Here is a 14,522-nt window from a genome sequence, read left to right as displayed (position 1 = left end):
AAAAAAAATAAAAATATCGCATTTCACGATATGAAATTTCCTCAAAGCATCGTAATAACGTCGGTGAGAAGTTGACCAGTTTTTTACGGGCGTGAAAAAAATTTAATTCTCACCGGCGAGAATGATTAACGTGGATAAAAATCGACGCCGACAAAATGAAAGAGAAAAAACAAAAAAAACAAAAAAAAAACGTTCAGCAACGATGAATAAATTATAATTAAGGCACCACTGTATATAATATACGTTATACACGACTCGTAAAGTATTAACGACGAAGTTTGACCGTATCAACTGGCTTCCACTTCTAATTGTCGGTGAATAATGAATGACAGCGGCGATGATTCATTGAAGCTTTTCAAATGTTCAAGGCCGCGATTCACTCGCCGAAAACCTTTGCACCCTCACCCCGAAAACTTCCGTAGGCACGACGACGCGTTTTCCTACCTCGTAAACTTTTTACAGCAATAAATTGACGCGTAAAACCTGCCGGAGGTGGGGGGGGGGGGGGATGTAAAAACGAATGATAATAATAAAAAAGAAGAAGAAGAAGAAAAAGAAGAAGGGAAACGAATAAAATCGAAAGTAAAACCACAACCGTGTAAAATTTCGTACACTTGTACTTATGCGCAATATTACATACGTATATAAGTGATATTAAGGAAAATAATAAAAAAACAGCCGATTTTGAGTGAAATTTTAAACGAATTTTACATAATTTTATTGTTCTTTCATTTGTTTCGATTGCTTGATTTTTATACTTACAATTAACAACCGAAATGACAATTGGTGGAGAATTCGAGCCAGCGTAAATTTGCTAATTACCAACTCTGACAATTTCGAATCATAATTACAACTAATTGAAATCACCGAAGAGATTGAGATTAAGATTGCGATTGAGATATGGAAATTCAGGGTTACACCGAGTCTTTCGTGTAAATTTCTTGGAGTTCGGTTGGTTTTCCACTCAAATTAAATTGGTATCGGTCGAGAAGAGGCGGCAAAGTGTAATTATTATCTTTCGAGATTTGTATTAATTATCTTCCGGGCATGGTTATGTATTACGTATACATATCTACGTACATATATATATATATATATGTATACACACTATACTATATCACAACGTAGCATAGCGGAAGTTGAAGACTAAATTCGGTTCGTAAGCGGTTCGTTGGATCAAATTAAGGGAAAGTTTTCGAAACGATGATGAGAAATTACTGATATTATATGCGCAGCAGTAGCCCGTGAGAATTATCTTCGAGAGAAGAGTTAATTTCCAGCCCCGCCTGCAGGCCGGATTTTCAATGCTCCTCGAAACTTTTCTTCGACCCGGCGGCGGCGGCGTCGCACTGAAAAGTTCCGAAAACGGTGACGGAAGTCGGAAAATAAAAAAAAGAAAAAAAGAAAAAACAAAAAGGAAGTAAATCTTTTTGCTTTCAACCGGAGAACACGATTTCATTAGAATTTGGAGTAGAAAAAAGCAAAAGGAAAATTGAAAATCATTCCACGTTTCAACGTTACAACTTTTGTATAAAAATTCACCGTTTGTTTGGAAATTTTTTAAAACGATTGCGACGCGTTTCTTTTTTTTTCTCGTTTCAAAGTTGTTTTCTTTTTTTTTTCTTACACTGAGAAAAATTCCATTTGTTACGGTAACTAGAAAATTTGAGTAAAACAGGTATCGTTAAAAAAAACTGTTTGAATATCGTTGGAATTAGGAAAAACGAGCTACGCGTAAACATTTTGCGCTATCGTCGATACTTTTTTGGTTGTTGCAACGCAAAATCAGTTTCTGAGGTTTACTCTACTTTTTTTAGTTAAACAAGGCTTTAACGTCAATTTATTTTTGCACGAGCGTTAAATTTTCGCAACAGTTGCAAGAAAATCTAGCAACAGCGATAGTGATGAGAAAGAATCGTAACGGATAATGGACTTTCCGGTAACGGCTAGAAAATTGATTTTCATTTTGTACCTAGAAGTATATTTTTCAATCGTGGTAAAAAATGTAAATAGTTAAGGACCGAGCGGTAACTGGAACTAAAAATTTCTCTCGTTGTAGATCGTTTGTTAACGAGGTCGACAACGCGTATGATAAACGGGATTTTACACGCACCGTGTGAAACGTTAGCCCGAATACCGGAAGTAAAAAGCAGCTTTTCTGGATTTTCTCGCAATTATCGGAGGCGCTATTCTGGGATGCAGGGATGGAGAAAAAGGGAGCTTGTAAATTCTTTGGCGAGGAATTATATATGTTATACATATATACACGCGTACATAAAATTCCTCGGGGGAGTAAAATTTGCGTTTCATTGCAAAAGCGGGAGGCGAGGTATTTTTTAATTATTTATTACCACCAACTCGACTAAGGAAAATTGCGAAAATTGCAATATTCCAAACAAAGTTTGTCGAGATTTTGAAAGCCACGTGGGCGGTTCGGTGTAATTTTATTGCGAATTAATATTTGTTGAACAACTTTTCAACACTGTCTGCCTTTTGTTCCTTTGTTAGTCTCGTTTGTTTTTCTTTCACTACGAATTGAAATAATAATAATACGTAGGGATGAAATAACGAGAAGCGAATTTTCAATCTTTGCGATTAATTTCTTCTTGGTCTACATACCTGAACTGATATCGACCTAATGTCAAAACTAGGGACTCCCATTAAAAAACCCAATCGTTGTTCAACCGGTATTCACCAGAGAGAGAGAGAGTGAGTGACTCGCTTACCTGAAACACAGAGAAGAAGAGAAAAATTTAATTAACAAATTTTATCGTATTCGTTGTATCAGACATTTTACGTAAACGTGTGTGAATTTTAATTCGGTATCGTTGTAAAATCAAAATCAAAAACAAAAAAAAAAAAAAAAATATTGAGTCATTCTGTTTCGTTTCGAGTCTAAAACGTCTGACATAATTTTGTAATAAAAATTCATTTCTCCCTAGCGATTTTCGAATTCGAAATCGCTTGGGAAAATTTTTTCAGCAAACTCGTTATTTTTTTTTTTTTTTTTTTTTTTTACTTCTATCGTTTCCGGAACATTCGAATCTTCGGCAAGGATTTATCGTCATGTAAATCGATCGCGGGGTACGAGATGAAATCGGTATATCCGTGCAAATGTCCGCCTGGCTCCGGTTAACTCAGTTTCCAATTCAGAGGAAGAGGGGGAAGAGGGGGGAGAGGAAGAGGGGGAGGCGCAGCTGAACCATTGATTGGATCGCAGATTGCAGATTATCCGTTACCACCGTATACATATATATATATATATATATATATAAATCCGAAACGGGGCTTTCCGTTAAGACTCCGCAGCTGCTGCATTGAAGATGCAAATCCAAGATTTCGGTGGCAGCGTGCCTGAAAAAAAGTGGAACGCGAAAATGAGAAGAAAAAAAAAAAAAAAAAATAAAATAAATTAAATAAACGGACGCACAACTTCTCGCGACGTTCTCAACGGGAAATCGGATTAGCTTGCGATACCTATTTTTCAGATCGATCAACGATGAAGCTTAATTTTTTTACATCTTTGTGGAAAAAAAAAAAAAAAAAAAAAAAAACAGAAAATAAAAATTATTATATTTTCATAATATATTTATCGACGCATGAAGGTAAATTTAATAATTTCAATCACGTTTCTCAAATCGGTGTCATTTTTTTTTTTTTTTGTTTTCGCACGAGAAAATTATTGCAAAAACCTTGCGAGTAAAAAAAACCGATCTCTCTTTCAATTCTCTCGTAAATGTGTAACTGCAGAATTTTCATTTTTGCGATGTATCAATATATTATTGTTGTACATTTTTTTTTTTTTTTGTTCCTTCGCAGAATCATACAATTTACTTGCAAAATTTGTTATTTACGTACAAGTAGAATAGACAAAAATCGGGTGAGATTTTTCGACGTATAAATTTTATTTCTATGAATTACGGAACAGATGCTTACATTACACAATATATAATATATCATCCAATAACATGTTTTACTTCATTTCTTTTTTCGCAGAATTTTCATTCGGATTTTCATTCTCCTTCTTCGACGTGGTTTTATTATTTTTTTTCCCCCTTCTCCTCTCCCCATTTTTTTTTTTCTCTTTTTACCACACGGCGTCTTCAATATCGACGGATGATTTATCGCGAGTTCCGCAATCTCGGAAAATCTCCTTTTCGCATGGGAATTTAGGGTACAGAGGTATTACAGCGTACATACATATATATATATATATACATATAAATCGATCCTTCAGCTCATCTGCGATCGGAACGCGACAGCAGCTGCGTTTAAATTTACGGCCAAAAATAATGATGAGAAAAAAAAAAAAAACGAGGAAGTAAGAACGAAATTCATTCCCGAAAGCAATAATCCCCTCTTTCTCGTACCTCTTCTTTTTTTTTTTTTTTCTTCTTTTCACAGCTTGTGGTTTGTTAGTATAAATTGATGTGGTAAGAGAAGAAAAGGTGAAGGAGTAACACGAACAAGTAAAACTTGAGAAAAAGTATATAAGAGTATAAGTAAAAGTAAAAGAGACTAGGGTACAATAACGAAATTAACGGTAAGTAATTAATCAAGAGTAAATAAAAATCTACACATCTATAATCTTCTTCGTTTAAAATTGTTTCTTGTTCATTGTATCTTCGATTTTATTTCATTGTTAACTCGAAATAAAAAAATACTGATATTCTGTGTTGCGTGAAAAAGTTTTGAAGCTCGGAAAATTTTTGGAAGAAAAAAAATAAAATTGCATCAATTTTGCGTCAGTTTTGTGATAAAACAAAAAAAAAGAAAATATAAATACATATACATACAAATATCGGTATAACTTAATTCTAACGACACGAAGCTTCGGGAAAAGATAAATATATAGTTTAAATTTTGAAACGGTAAATAAATTATACAGGTTTCATCAATTTGTTCTGTTAATTTGTCAACGTTGCTATTAAATCCTGACCTGTCGATGTAGAAAACGTGAAAGCAAAAGAATTAGAAAATATACACAGAGATCGATCGTTTGTACGTGTATTTATTTCTTGGGAGCAAACACTCGAGTCTGTAACTAAATAATGCATGAAAGGGGTCTCTTTGATCGAAATTGATAATTTATATAACAATCGAGTTTGATTCGAGGTGAAGAGGGCTTTTCTTTACCCTCGAAAAGGGAAGAACGACGTCCCTTTTCCTCGACTCTTCGAGTATATCGCGTGGGTGAAGTGTAAATATTTGTTCAAATTAATTTGGGTTAATCGAATTTCAGAGGTACATCGATTTCCGGTGAAAATTGAAGAGAGGCGAAGAGATCAATCGAAGACAGAAAGAGTTCGCTGTGCCCTCGTATTTCGGAGGAAAGTTTTCCAGCAGGTTGTTCCTTTGGGATTCGATGATTCGTGAGTATGAGAATTTAAGGGAGTTACGAATATCGTCGAAATCTAGAATGAAAAACAAAAATTTACCATTTCATTTGCCTGTGTGTCACTTATTTTGACTCTTTTCCAAGTAAAATAATCAAATTCCAAAAGGATGCTTTGATAACGATCAAGTCGTATTCAAGAGGAACGTCGTAACGAAATCTCAACTTGTTCATTACAATAAGTTGAGCGCTGAACTTGAAGATGGCGATGAAAACGACGAGAGTAAAAAAAAAAAAGTGCTCAACTCGATTTAGCATCGATTTCGAAGTCATTTTTGGATTCGGCAGCAATCTCGAAAACATAACATTTACCATAAACATTCTATTCAGCTGAAATCAAATATTTTTTTTGCAGACTTTGTGTTGAACTTTGCGCAAAGCGATTGTACAACAAATATTTCCGTAACGAAAAATGATGTTTTGGCTAGTATTAAAAATTTAATAAAGGATTCCCGTCCGGGACCTGATTGGGTTGGTTCACCCATTGTTCGTGAAAAAGTGCTTTTTAATTATCTGCAAGGTTCTCACAAGCTTATTCAATTGCTCTCTCATTATTAATCACGAATAATGTATCCGTGCGAGTTGCGAACCGTTTGGTATTTGATTTATAAATATTAGTCCTTGCCCCGTAAAGTACATAGATAAATAAAATCGACTGAAACTTTCTCTTCAAGTTGAAACGCACTGCGTGAAAACATCCTTGTCGGCTTGCAATCGGACGGGAGATAATTTGAAGAAAAATTTTCTGCAACCTGTTGAACAGCGAGAAGAAATTTTTCTGCGAAACAACCGAAACGAATTTCACCCCGATTTTTTTATTTTTCATCTTCCGCGACAAGAAGCTGAGCTTTTACGGCGATGATGGTCGCTCTTCGAGGCAGAAACAAGGTTAGACGAGCCGTTAGTACGTACGACTATAAAATCCCCGCCTCTTCTCCGTTCTTCTCTTGCTTTTTCGATGAGAAAAAAAAAAAATTGCCTTTCAAAGATCCGGGGCATTAAAAGCTCGGTGCACGTAAACGCTAACTGAGCTTTATCATCTTGTACTTTACGTTCAAGTCGAAAACGATGACTTCAAAGTTTATGGTTTTATCAGGCGAGGAAGAAGAACCGATTTCTTTCCTCTGCTTCATCTTCTTCTACGCTACTTCAAGATTTCTCTTTTACACAAATTTAGCTCTCTTCTTCAATGACTTGTCGATGTTTAACTTTTTTTTTCTTTTTTCACCGATTTTCAGATACCAGTTCCGAGTTCCACGCACTGTGAATTTGCAAATACTTACAAATATATACTATAAAATCTAATCGTAAACAAAACTGACTGACGGATTTTCTCGGACTTAAACGAAGCACTCGTTATCATAAAACGGAAAAATTAGTCAGAACCAAATTAGATAATTTGCGTACGCGTCTCGCTACCGGTTCTTTCTTGATTATCGAACAATCACGATCGCTCTGTCAATGAACATTGTTATCGATAAAATATCTATCTCAACTGGATTCGCCAAGGTTTATTTTTTAATTGTTTTACCTCCGTATTTTCATTGACCATTCTTCATGACGCAAACGAACAGGGCGTATAAACGAGATGTTGACAATTAATTATCCTTGTTTTAGCGTTAAATCAATTTACCTCGAATCACGCAATATTTTTTAACCACAAGCATAACAAGTCAAATTTTTCTCAGTGCATATTTATGTCATTTTATTCTTAGTTCAACAGTCATGGTGAATTAAAGCACGAGGATTTTCCGCTTCCATAAAACGGACTAAGCATTCAACTCGTGTTTATGAATAATTCAAAAAACATACCTAATTTTCCTTATTTTCAATTTACTTGTCATACTGTTATCCATGAAAATCAGTGGCATTTGTAAAAAGAAAAGAAAAAAATTAAATAATAATAATATTATTTGAAGTATTAAGAATGATATTGAGCGTTCAAGACATTACTGTTTTGTTATAAATTGATTGAAAAATGAAAAAAAAAAGAGTACCCACAAGATCCTCTTGCAAGAAAATGAAAGTAAAAATAGTTGGCCCTAAAAATTTATCGCACGAGCGAATGGCGAATAATCAAATTTCTCTTCAATCACTTCGAGGTGAAAATATTATTCTTAGACTTGACTCTCAGCCTCTGCAACTTCGTTCCATGTTTAATCATCTTCTGAAGTTATCTCATTGATTTATTGACGTACTAAGTCACTGATCCCTCAACGTTGACCTTTGAAACGTCAACTAGAAAGATTGATAACACTCGACCCGTATAAATATAATCGTCGCTCTGTTTTCCCCACCTTTCGTCTGCTCGATATGTATAAAATTAATCGTTCACCAACGTCTCGTTCGCATAGTCGGTATAAATCGTACTTCGCTCCTCGACTCAAGATATGCGTTTCTTTAATTATATACTCGCGGTTTTCGCGATACTTTTAATCGGGGGATCGCTGCCGTGCAAAGCCAAGACCATCATCAGACAGCCTAGTTCCCAACGACATCCATGTCAGCCCGGATGGGCGCTAAATCGGCAGGGAATCTGCAGACCTTTGCTTTAGCGCTACGACATTGCCGGTGAGTCGAAAGTTCCGAGCAAAATTCCAAATAGAAAACAACGAAAAGTGTGTGAAACGATGATGGAGATGAAAAAAAAAAATAAAGAAAAATTGATATATTAATAAAATAATAAATAAACGAAGGAACAAAGAGTAGAGTAATTAAACTTGTTAACGAGGAAATCGCGTTTCATCCGTTCACTGAGAATTAATGACATATAATTTGTATCCTAGGTGCGCGCGTGTGTGTGTGTGTGTGACGTAAATTATACGACGCAACGTGATGCGATTTATGTTTCCATATCGCGTTGCTGAATTTGATATTTCGCAACATGCAAGAATAATTAACCCCTGAAATTCATTCCCTTCATTATTTATATTCAAGATTATATTTTTATTTCATCGGACACTCTGCTCTTATATCAATAAATATTTTTTTATCCCAAACAGTACGATGATAAAAAAAGATGATCGTTATTATTATTATTATTATTGTTATTATTATTATTATTATTATTATTAATAATATCATTAAATTACACCGTATTACCGTGCGATTGTAATTCTGCGAACGGTTCAACTTTCTACGTTACATTCAACGATTGTAAAATTGGAAGAAATTAATTTGGTAGACAGACGAGTAGGTTTGAAGATGAAAGGAGGTCTTTTTATTCGCGATAATTGTTTTGAGAGAAGGGTCGGGGAGGGGAGAAAGATGCGAATATCAACCGTAACCAAATTACCATTTATCGTCCATTCGCTTTAACGGGAAGCACACCAAAGACGCCTCGGAGATTCTTAACGTCATTTCTCGTTCCGCGGGTGTCAAAAGACGTCCCTCGAGATCCGCGACGAGTTTTTTTTTTTTTTTTTTTTTCTTACCTCTCCCATTTGCTAAACAGCCGGGCGAACGCGACAACAGCGAGAGAGAAAGGTATGGAAAAAAAGGAGACGAAGGTTGAGAAAACCAAGAAGAGAAGTGTGAGAAGCTGAAAGAGGCGTGGTTGAGATTTTTCTCTTTCATTTTTATTCGGGGAAAAATGAATTATTTTTTTATATATTTTTCCACGGTCAGTGTTTTATTTCCAACACTTTTGACCCCGCGACCTGAATTCAACCCCGAGTGGCGAAAAGTAAGAGGGAGAGAAAGAGAGAGAGAGAAAAAAGAAGAAGAAAAATGAAAGAATCGAGTTATCGTTCCGAAATCTTTTTCCTTCGTACTCTCTGTTTTCAACGGCTTTTCAAAATTAATCATTTCAAATTGTTTTCACAATTTTCATTCGGTGTGTCTTAATACGCTCATTTCGCAATTCAAGTACTTCCGGTATTCAATATTCATACGTTAATTTATAAATTTAATTTTTTTTTATTTCCTTTAATTCACTTTTAACTCTTTGACCGCCATTATAGCATATTTGCTACAATGACTAAAAAGTTATTTAAAAAAATATCTTCTTCAACTTCAACAATATAAAAAACCTGAAATTATCTACAAAAATATTAACGCACTCCGAAGAAAGTGTTCACTGAATAATTTCAATTGAAAAAACTTTTTATAAAGGCATGAAAAGTGAAAAAGTCTATTTTTAAAAAGTGTAACTTTTCAAACGTTTTGATTGAGAAAAATTGTTTTACTTCGCGAATGTTTTCATCTCAGAAATCGCATCGTTGATTCGATGACTATTTCGCAGATAATTATCAGCCCCTTTTTAACGTTAACTCTTCTTTCTTAGAAATCGCTTCAAATCGCACTGTTCCACCTTTATTCAAGATCGTCGATAAAATTCAGATCATTTACCGTAGTTCAGATCAGAGGCGTTGGGAAAAAAGATGTAGAAAATTTCCCACAAGCATATAAAAGAAGATAAGGACTATAACACAAATCCGCAATGCAAACGACACGCCCCAAAATTAGAAACCCCGGCTACGGGTGTAAAACTTTTGCAAATTGCACACGTAATTTCGTGTCACGGATTCAAATCGTCACCGCGAATTGTGTATAAACGAAATTGAACAACGGAACAAACTTGAACAAACCGTACGAAGATTTTTCATATAATTTTACGTACGACGTTACGACAAACTGTTTTACGCGTACTCAAATGCACAAACGCAGCTTTTCGTCATTAGCTTATTTCCTTTATTTCGGATGCGGTTTTGACAGGCGAATATCACGGTTGAAAAATCAACGACAAAACAAATCCAAAAAGTGTCAAAGATGAAGGAAATTATTCAACAATAGCTGCAACAACGACGAATCAAGTCGAGCTTACAGTTCTAAAAGTGTGTTTTCCGTCGCGTGTAAATCGAAGAAGTACGCAAACGAAAGAAATAAAAAACATACCACAGCGTATCAAAGCTCGTATTTCTCTTACGTTCAAAAATTTACAAGAAACGCGAATAACGCAATAAATTTACTCACCACCAAGGCAGACAATAATTCTGAACAAAAAAAAAGAAAAACACAGCCGAACGATACTCGTTCAAAAATGGATCGAAAATAATACCATCTCGGTTCGCGACGTAAAGTTTTCTTCCAACGTTTGATCATCCCGACGCGCAAACAGAGAACAACGGAATGAAAATACAATAAATAAATAAAACTCACCCCGACAAGTAGAAAATAAAAACCCCACACCGAACAATTAATTCACTTATCCACCCCCCCCGATCAACCTTTCATTTTTCAACCCTTGAAATAATCTGCCCGTTCGACAAAATCTCGGAACAATTCTTCGCCTACAGTTAGGCGCCGTGTGAGGTACGCTCGTGTTTAAGAGAGAGAGAGAGAAGAACGACAAGTAGAAGAAGGCATGCTTGGTCGGACATACCCAGTATGTCCATGGCGTTTCGTGTGGCGCTCGGCTTGCTGGCGGCAGTGGAACTGGCGCCGTCTCGGCCGGACGTTGTTCCTGCTTCCCGACTCTCCCCTTTCCACCCCTTCCACCCCTGATCCCTACCCCTTTCCGTTCCCCTCCTCTCGCCGTCCTGCCGTCGGCGCAGTGGGCGTGTTTCGAATCGGGCGACGCGGCGCGTCGCGTAGCGTCCCGACGACGTCACCGTCCCCGTTAAGGGTGGAAATAGGAGAGGGTAGGGGTTGAAATGCGAAATAGCCGCCGCGCGGTAGAACCGTCGGTATATCGAATTTTTCTTGTTTATTTGTTTATTTATTTTTTTATTTATTTTTGTTGTTTTTTTGTTGGTTACGCGGAAACGTTAACGATTTTTGAATTTTGAATAAATTTGAAGAAACATCGATGTTTCGAATGGTCGGAAATACGACGGTTCAATGTTCCGAAATGCAATGTATTGCGAAAATTGAAGTTACGATAGGGAAGAGTTACGAAAAGTAAAGTTCCGATAGAACAAGATTCCGAAAGACAAAGTTTCGACAGAGTAATATTCCGAAAGTTAAAATATACTCACAGAGCGTAGTTTGATCAATGAATGGGTGTAAAAAAACAAAAAAAAAAAAAAAGAACCGAAAGTTAGAGTGACCAGGATTCTGAACGTAAAAATATCGAAAACAAAGAAATACCAAAATGGTAAAATTTCACGAAACTGAAAATCTCAGATTTTTTTATCTTCTCATTTTAGCACTTTCGGAACTTTGACCGTCGAAGTCGAAACTCTGATGTTTCGTCAAAGTTTAATTTTTTTACTTTAAGATTCGCCACTAAAAAATTCGGTATATGACGCTTTCGCTGAATAAAAATCCAAATTACAGGGTCGTCAGAATTTTCGTGCAGCTACGTAGACTTGTACGCTCGACGATTTTGTACGTTTGATGAAAATTTAGGTCACATCGAATTTGAGATAAATAATAATAATAATAATAATAACAATAAATAGAGGAATACGAAAGATGAAATGTGATAAGTTAGAAACATTAAAATCCAAAAGAAATAATCATCCGAATTTCCGTCTATTTATCTATGTATTTAGTACGATGGTTTACTTTCTAGTACGCTTCGAATTTTCAGTTGTCCTCAAATTCCACAAACATCGGAACTTTCAGTTTTCGCAAAATTCAATTTTGGTAACTGTCTGTTTTTTCACCCAATTCCAGAGGCTCCGATTGTTATTCTCTGGTTTGTCGCTGCCTTTTTAAATTAATTCAGCCTCGCAAATTGGTTCGAAAAAAGCACCGCTCTCTTCCCATTTTCAAATCATACGCATCGTCAATTTTACAGTGAATCAAAATCGCAGATTTTCTTCCGGATTTCTAAAATGCCGAAATAACGAAAACGAATTTGAATCATTCGGTTCTACCTACTTTTACAAATAATTATTCGACAACTATGCTTATTTAACATTATTGTTTTGCAGATTAATCTTACAATTCAGTTTTATTTCTTCGTTATAAACACGTTTTTTCAGATTGTTGGGTATTGTTTCACATCCGTCATGTGCTGTGATTTGGATCCCGAAGATTTACGCAATTCCTGACGACGAAACGTTTTCATTCAACGCCGGAATCCTCCAGAGCTTGGATATCTCTAACTTTGGTTTCTTTTTTCAATCTAGTAAACATTTACTCCTGTTCTTTTTGTGTTTCATACTTTTATGAAGAAATATATGTTCTCCTTGCATTCCTAAACCACCTCGAAAAATTTTATCCTTCATTTTTATCGTTTCCACACAATAAAGTATTTCGAACAATTCCTTTACACAAAATTTCAGTACGCGTAAGTTGCGAACGTGAACTTTTCTTCTCACCGTTCGGTAAGTACAGCTAATATAATTATACACAGTCAAATTTACTGAAAAAAAAGAACAAGACAAGTTGAGAAAAAAAAAAACGCAGGGACCGAAAAAACAACCAAGAAATCCGATTTTTTTTTTTTTTTTAATCTCAAACAATATCAGTTCGGGTAATTAATGACTTGCGTAGTCGAGCGCCTCGTTATATCAATCACGCAACTGACGCGTGCGGAAAAAAATGAATAAAAATCACGATAAGAAAAAAAAAAAAAAACAAAAAAAAAAAATCGCAAAAAAGGTAGAAAATCCGAAGCAAGGTGAGTGCAAAAAAAAAAAAAAAGCGAGCGATATTTCTCTGCTTTCCATGTGTATAACATATAAGACGAGGTGAAAACGAGGAGAAAAAGAAATCTTGGTGGTGAGAAGAAAAGTAAAGTAACGAAATGAGTAAATAAAATAATTGTACGAATACAAAAGTTTGAACGAAGAATAGCATGACTAAAAAAAAAAAAATTATAGACTTCCGCGCACGTTTGAAAAAAAAACTTTCTTTTTCGACGATGATTCGATTTAAGAATTTTGTTTCATTTTCGTAAAGTTACGCACCTACGAGAGAGAGAGAGAATAATTACGATTCAAGTCTGTGCATCATCGTTAATACGCAATTCGAAGTTTTCAATATTTTGTTTTCAAATTTTCCCTCGCCTCGTGATAAATAATAATGAGAACTTTCGCCACGGCATTATAATGGAGAAATAACGAGATGAGAATGGCTGTTTGGCGGAAAATCGAAAGGGGCGGCGGTTGCGGCGGCGTCGCTTCGAGAGGCAGGGGTGGAAATTGCATCGAAATAACCTGAACTCAAACCGAGGCCACTCATCAGGCGAATAGCCTCGTGGCGCATGCCAAGGGAAGAGAAGAGGACGAACAAGAAGAAGAAGAAGAAGAAGAAGAAGAAGAAGAAGGCGAGGGCAAGAGGTCCCAAGTTTCGAAAGCTGTAGGTCGCGCGATGATTTCCTCTAATTGGAAGCTCCGTGCTTGCGAAGCTCTGGCTTCCAGCCCATTCCGGGACTCAATCCTCGGCCCTCTTCATCCCGACGTGAAAAGCTCGTTTCCAACTTTAACCAACCCGGCCTGCCTCGTATACAACGCCATGTGTTGCCCACAATGTGCTCTTCGCTTCGCGTCTTTGCAAGATCCGTTTCTTTTTTTCTTTTTCCCTTTTTCTTCTCTTCGGAATCCGAGCTTTTTCTCTCCGCTTCAACGCTATTTATTTCAATAACATTCACGTAACTCGGTACACGCTGTTCACGCTCGTGTATATTTTTATCAACCGCAGGTGAATTGTTTTTTAACTTGTCGTGTGGAAATTCATATACTCTCCTACCACCACCCCCCCCCCCCCCCCTCCAAAAAAAAACGTAAATTTCAATGCAAAATCCTGTCACAGTTAACGATAACTTTGCGTTGAATCTCCTTTGCATCTGAATCGCAATGAAATTTGAATTTATCTATCGTTCTTTGGTAGGTAAATTTATCGAGCGCAGGTACAGGATTTTTATGTTAATCCTCGTCTTGGTTGGTTTCTTTTTTTTCTTTTTTTTTTTTTTCGTCTCCTCTTATACACGAATATCGTGAAATTCTTTGAAAAGAATCGGGTGAAAAAGGGAAATTACGTATGTATGAGAATTGAATTTTGAAGGAAGAAGCAATAATGAAGAGGGTAAGGAAAAGAAGAAAGGAAAAGGTTCGAAATTAAATAAAGTGCAGGAGGTTTCCTTCTGCTTCGTAATCCTGACGTAAAATAATTACACCGAACCGCTTTGGCCGACGAGGAAAAAAGCTCGATTAACGCCGCACAATCGAGATAC

General features: G+C 36.1%; 1 protein-coding gene across 5 annotated transcripts in view; it reads right to left on the bottom strand.

Annotated features, from left to right (window-relative positions):
• Positions 1 to 14,522, bottom strand: part of LOC124301500 (complexin) — a 228,180-nt gene that overhangs the window by 32,857 nt on the left and 180,801 nt on the right. The window contains exon 1 of one of the 5 annotated variants that reach the window (XM_046756628.1): positions 10,779 to 10,880. The exons of 3 other annotated variants lie outside the window; for them this stretch is intronic. In XM_046756628.1, the coding sequence (XP_046612584.1) occupies positions 10,779 to 10,791 (13 nt within the window). In that variant the 5' untranslated portion in view covers positions 10,792 to 10,880. Of the gene's footprint in view, positions 1 to 2,619; positions 2,644 to 10,778; positions 10,881 to 14,522 lie in introns of those variants that run through there. One more of the 5 variants, XM_046756629.1, reaches the window with a different exon arrangement.

This window comes from Neodiprion virginianus, chromosome 3 (assembly GCF_021901495.1).
Source record: "Neodiprion virginianus isolate iyNeoVirg1 chromosome 3, iyNeoVirg1.1, whole genome shotgun sequence".
Classification (NCBI taxonomy): domain Eukaryota; kingdom Metazoa; phylum Arthropoda; class Insecta; order Hymenoptera; family Diprionidae; genus Neodiprion; species Neodiprion virginianus.
This window is presented reverse-complemented; position numbering and strand designations above follow the sequence as displayed.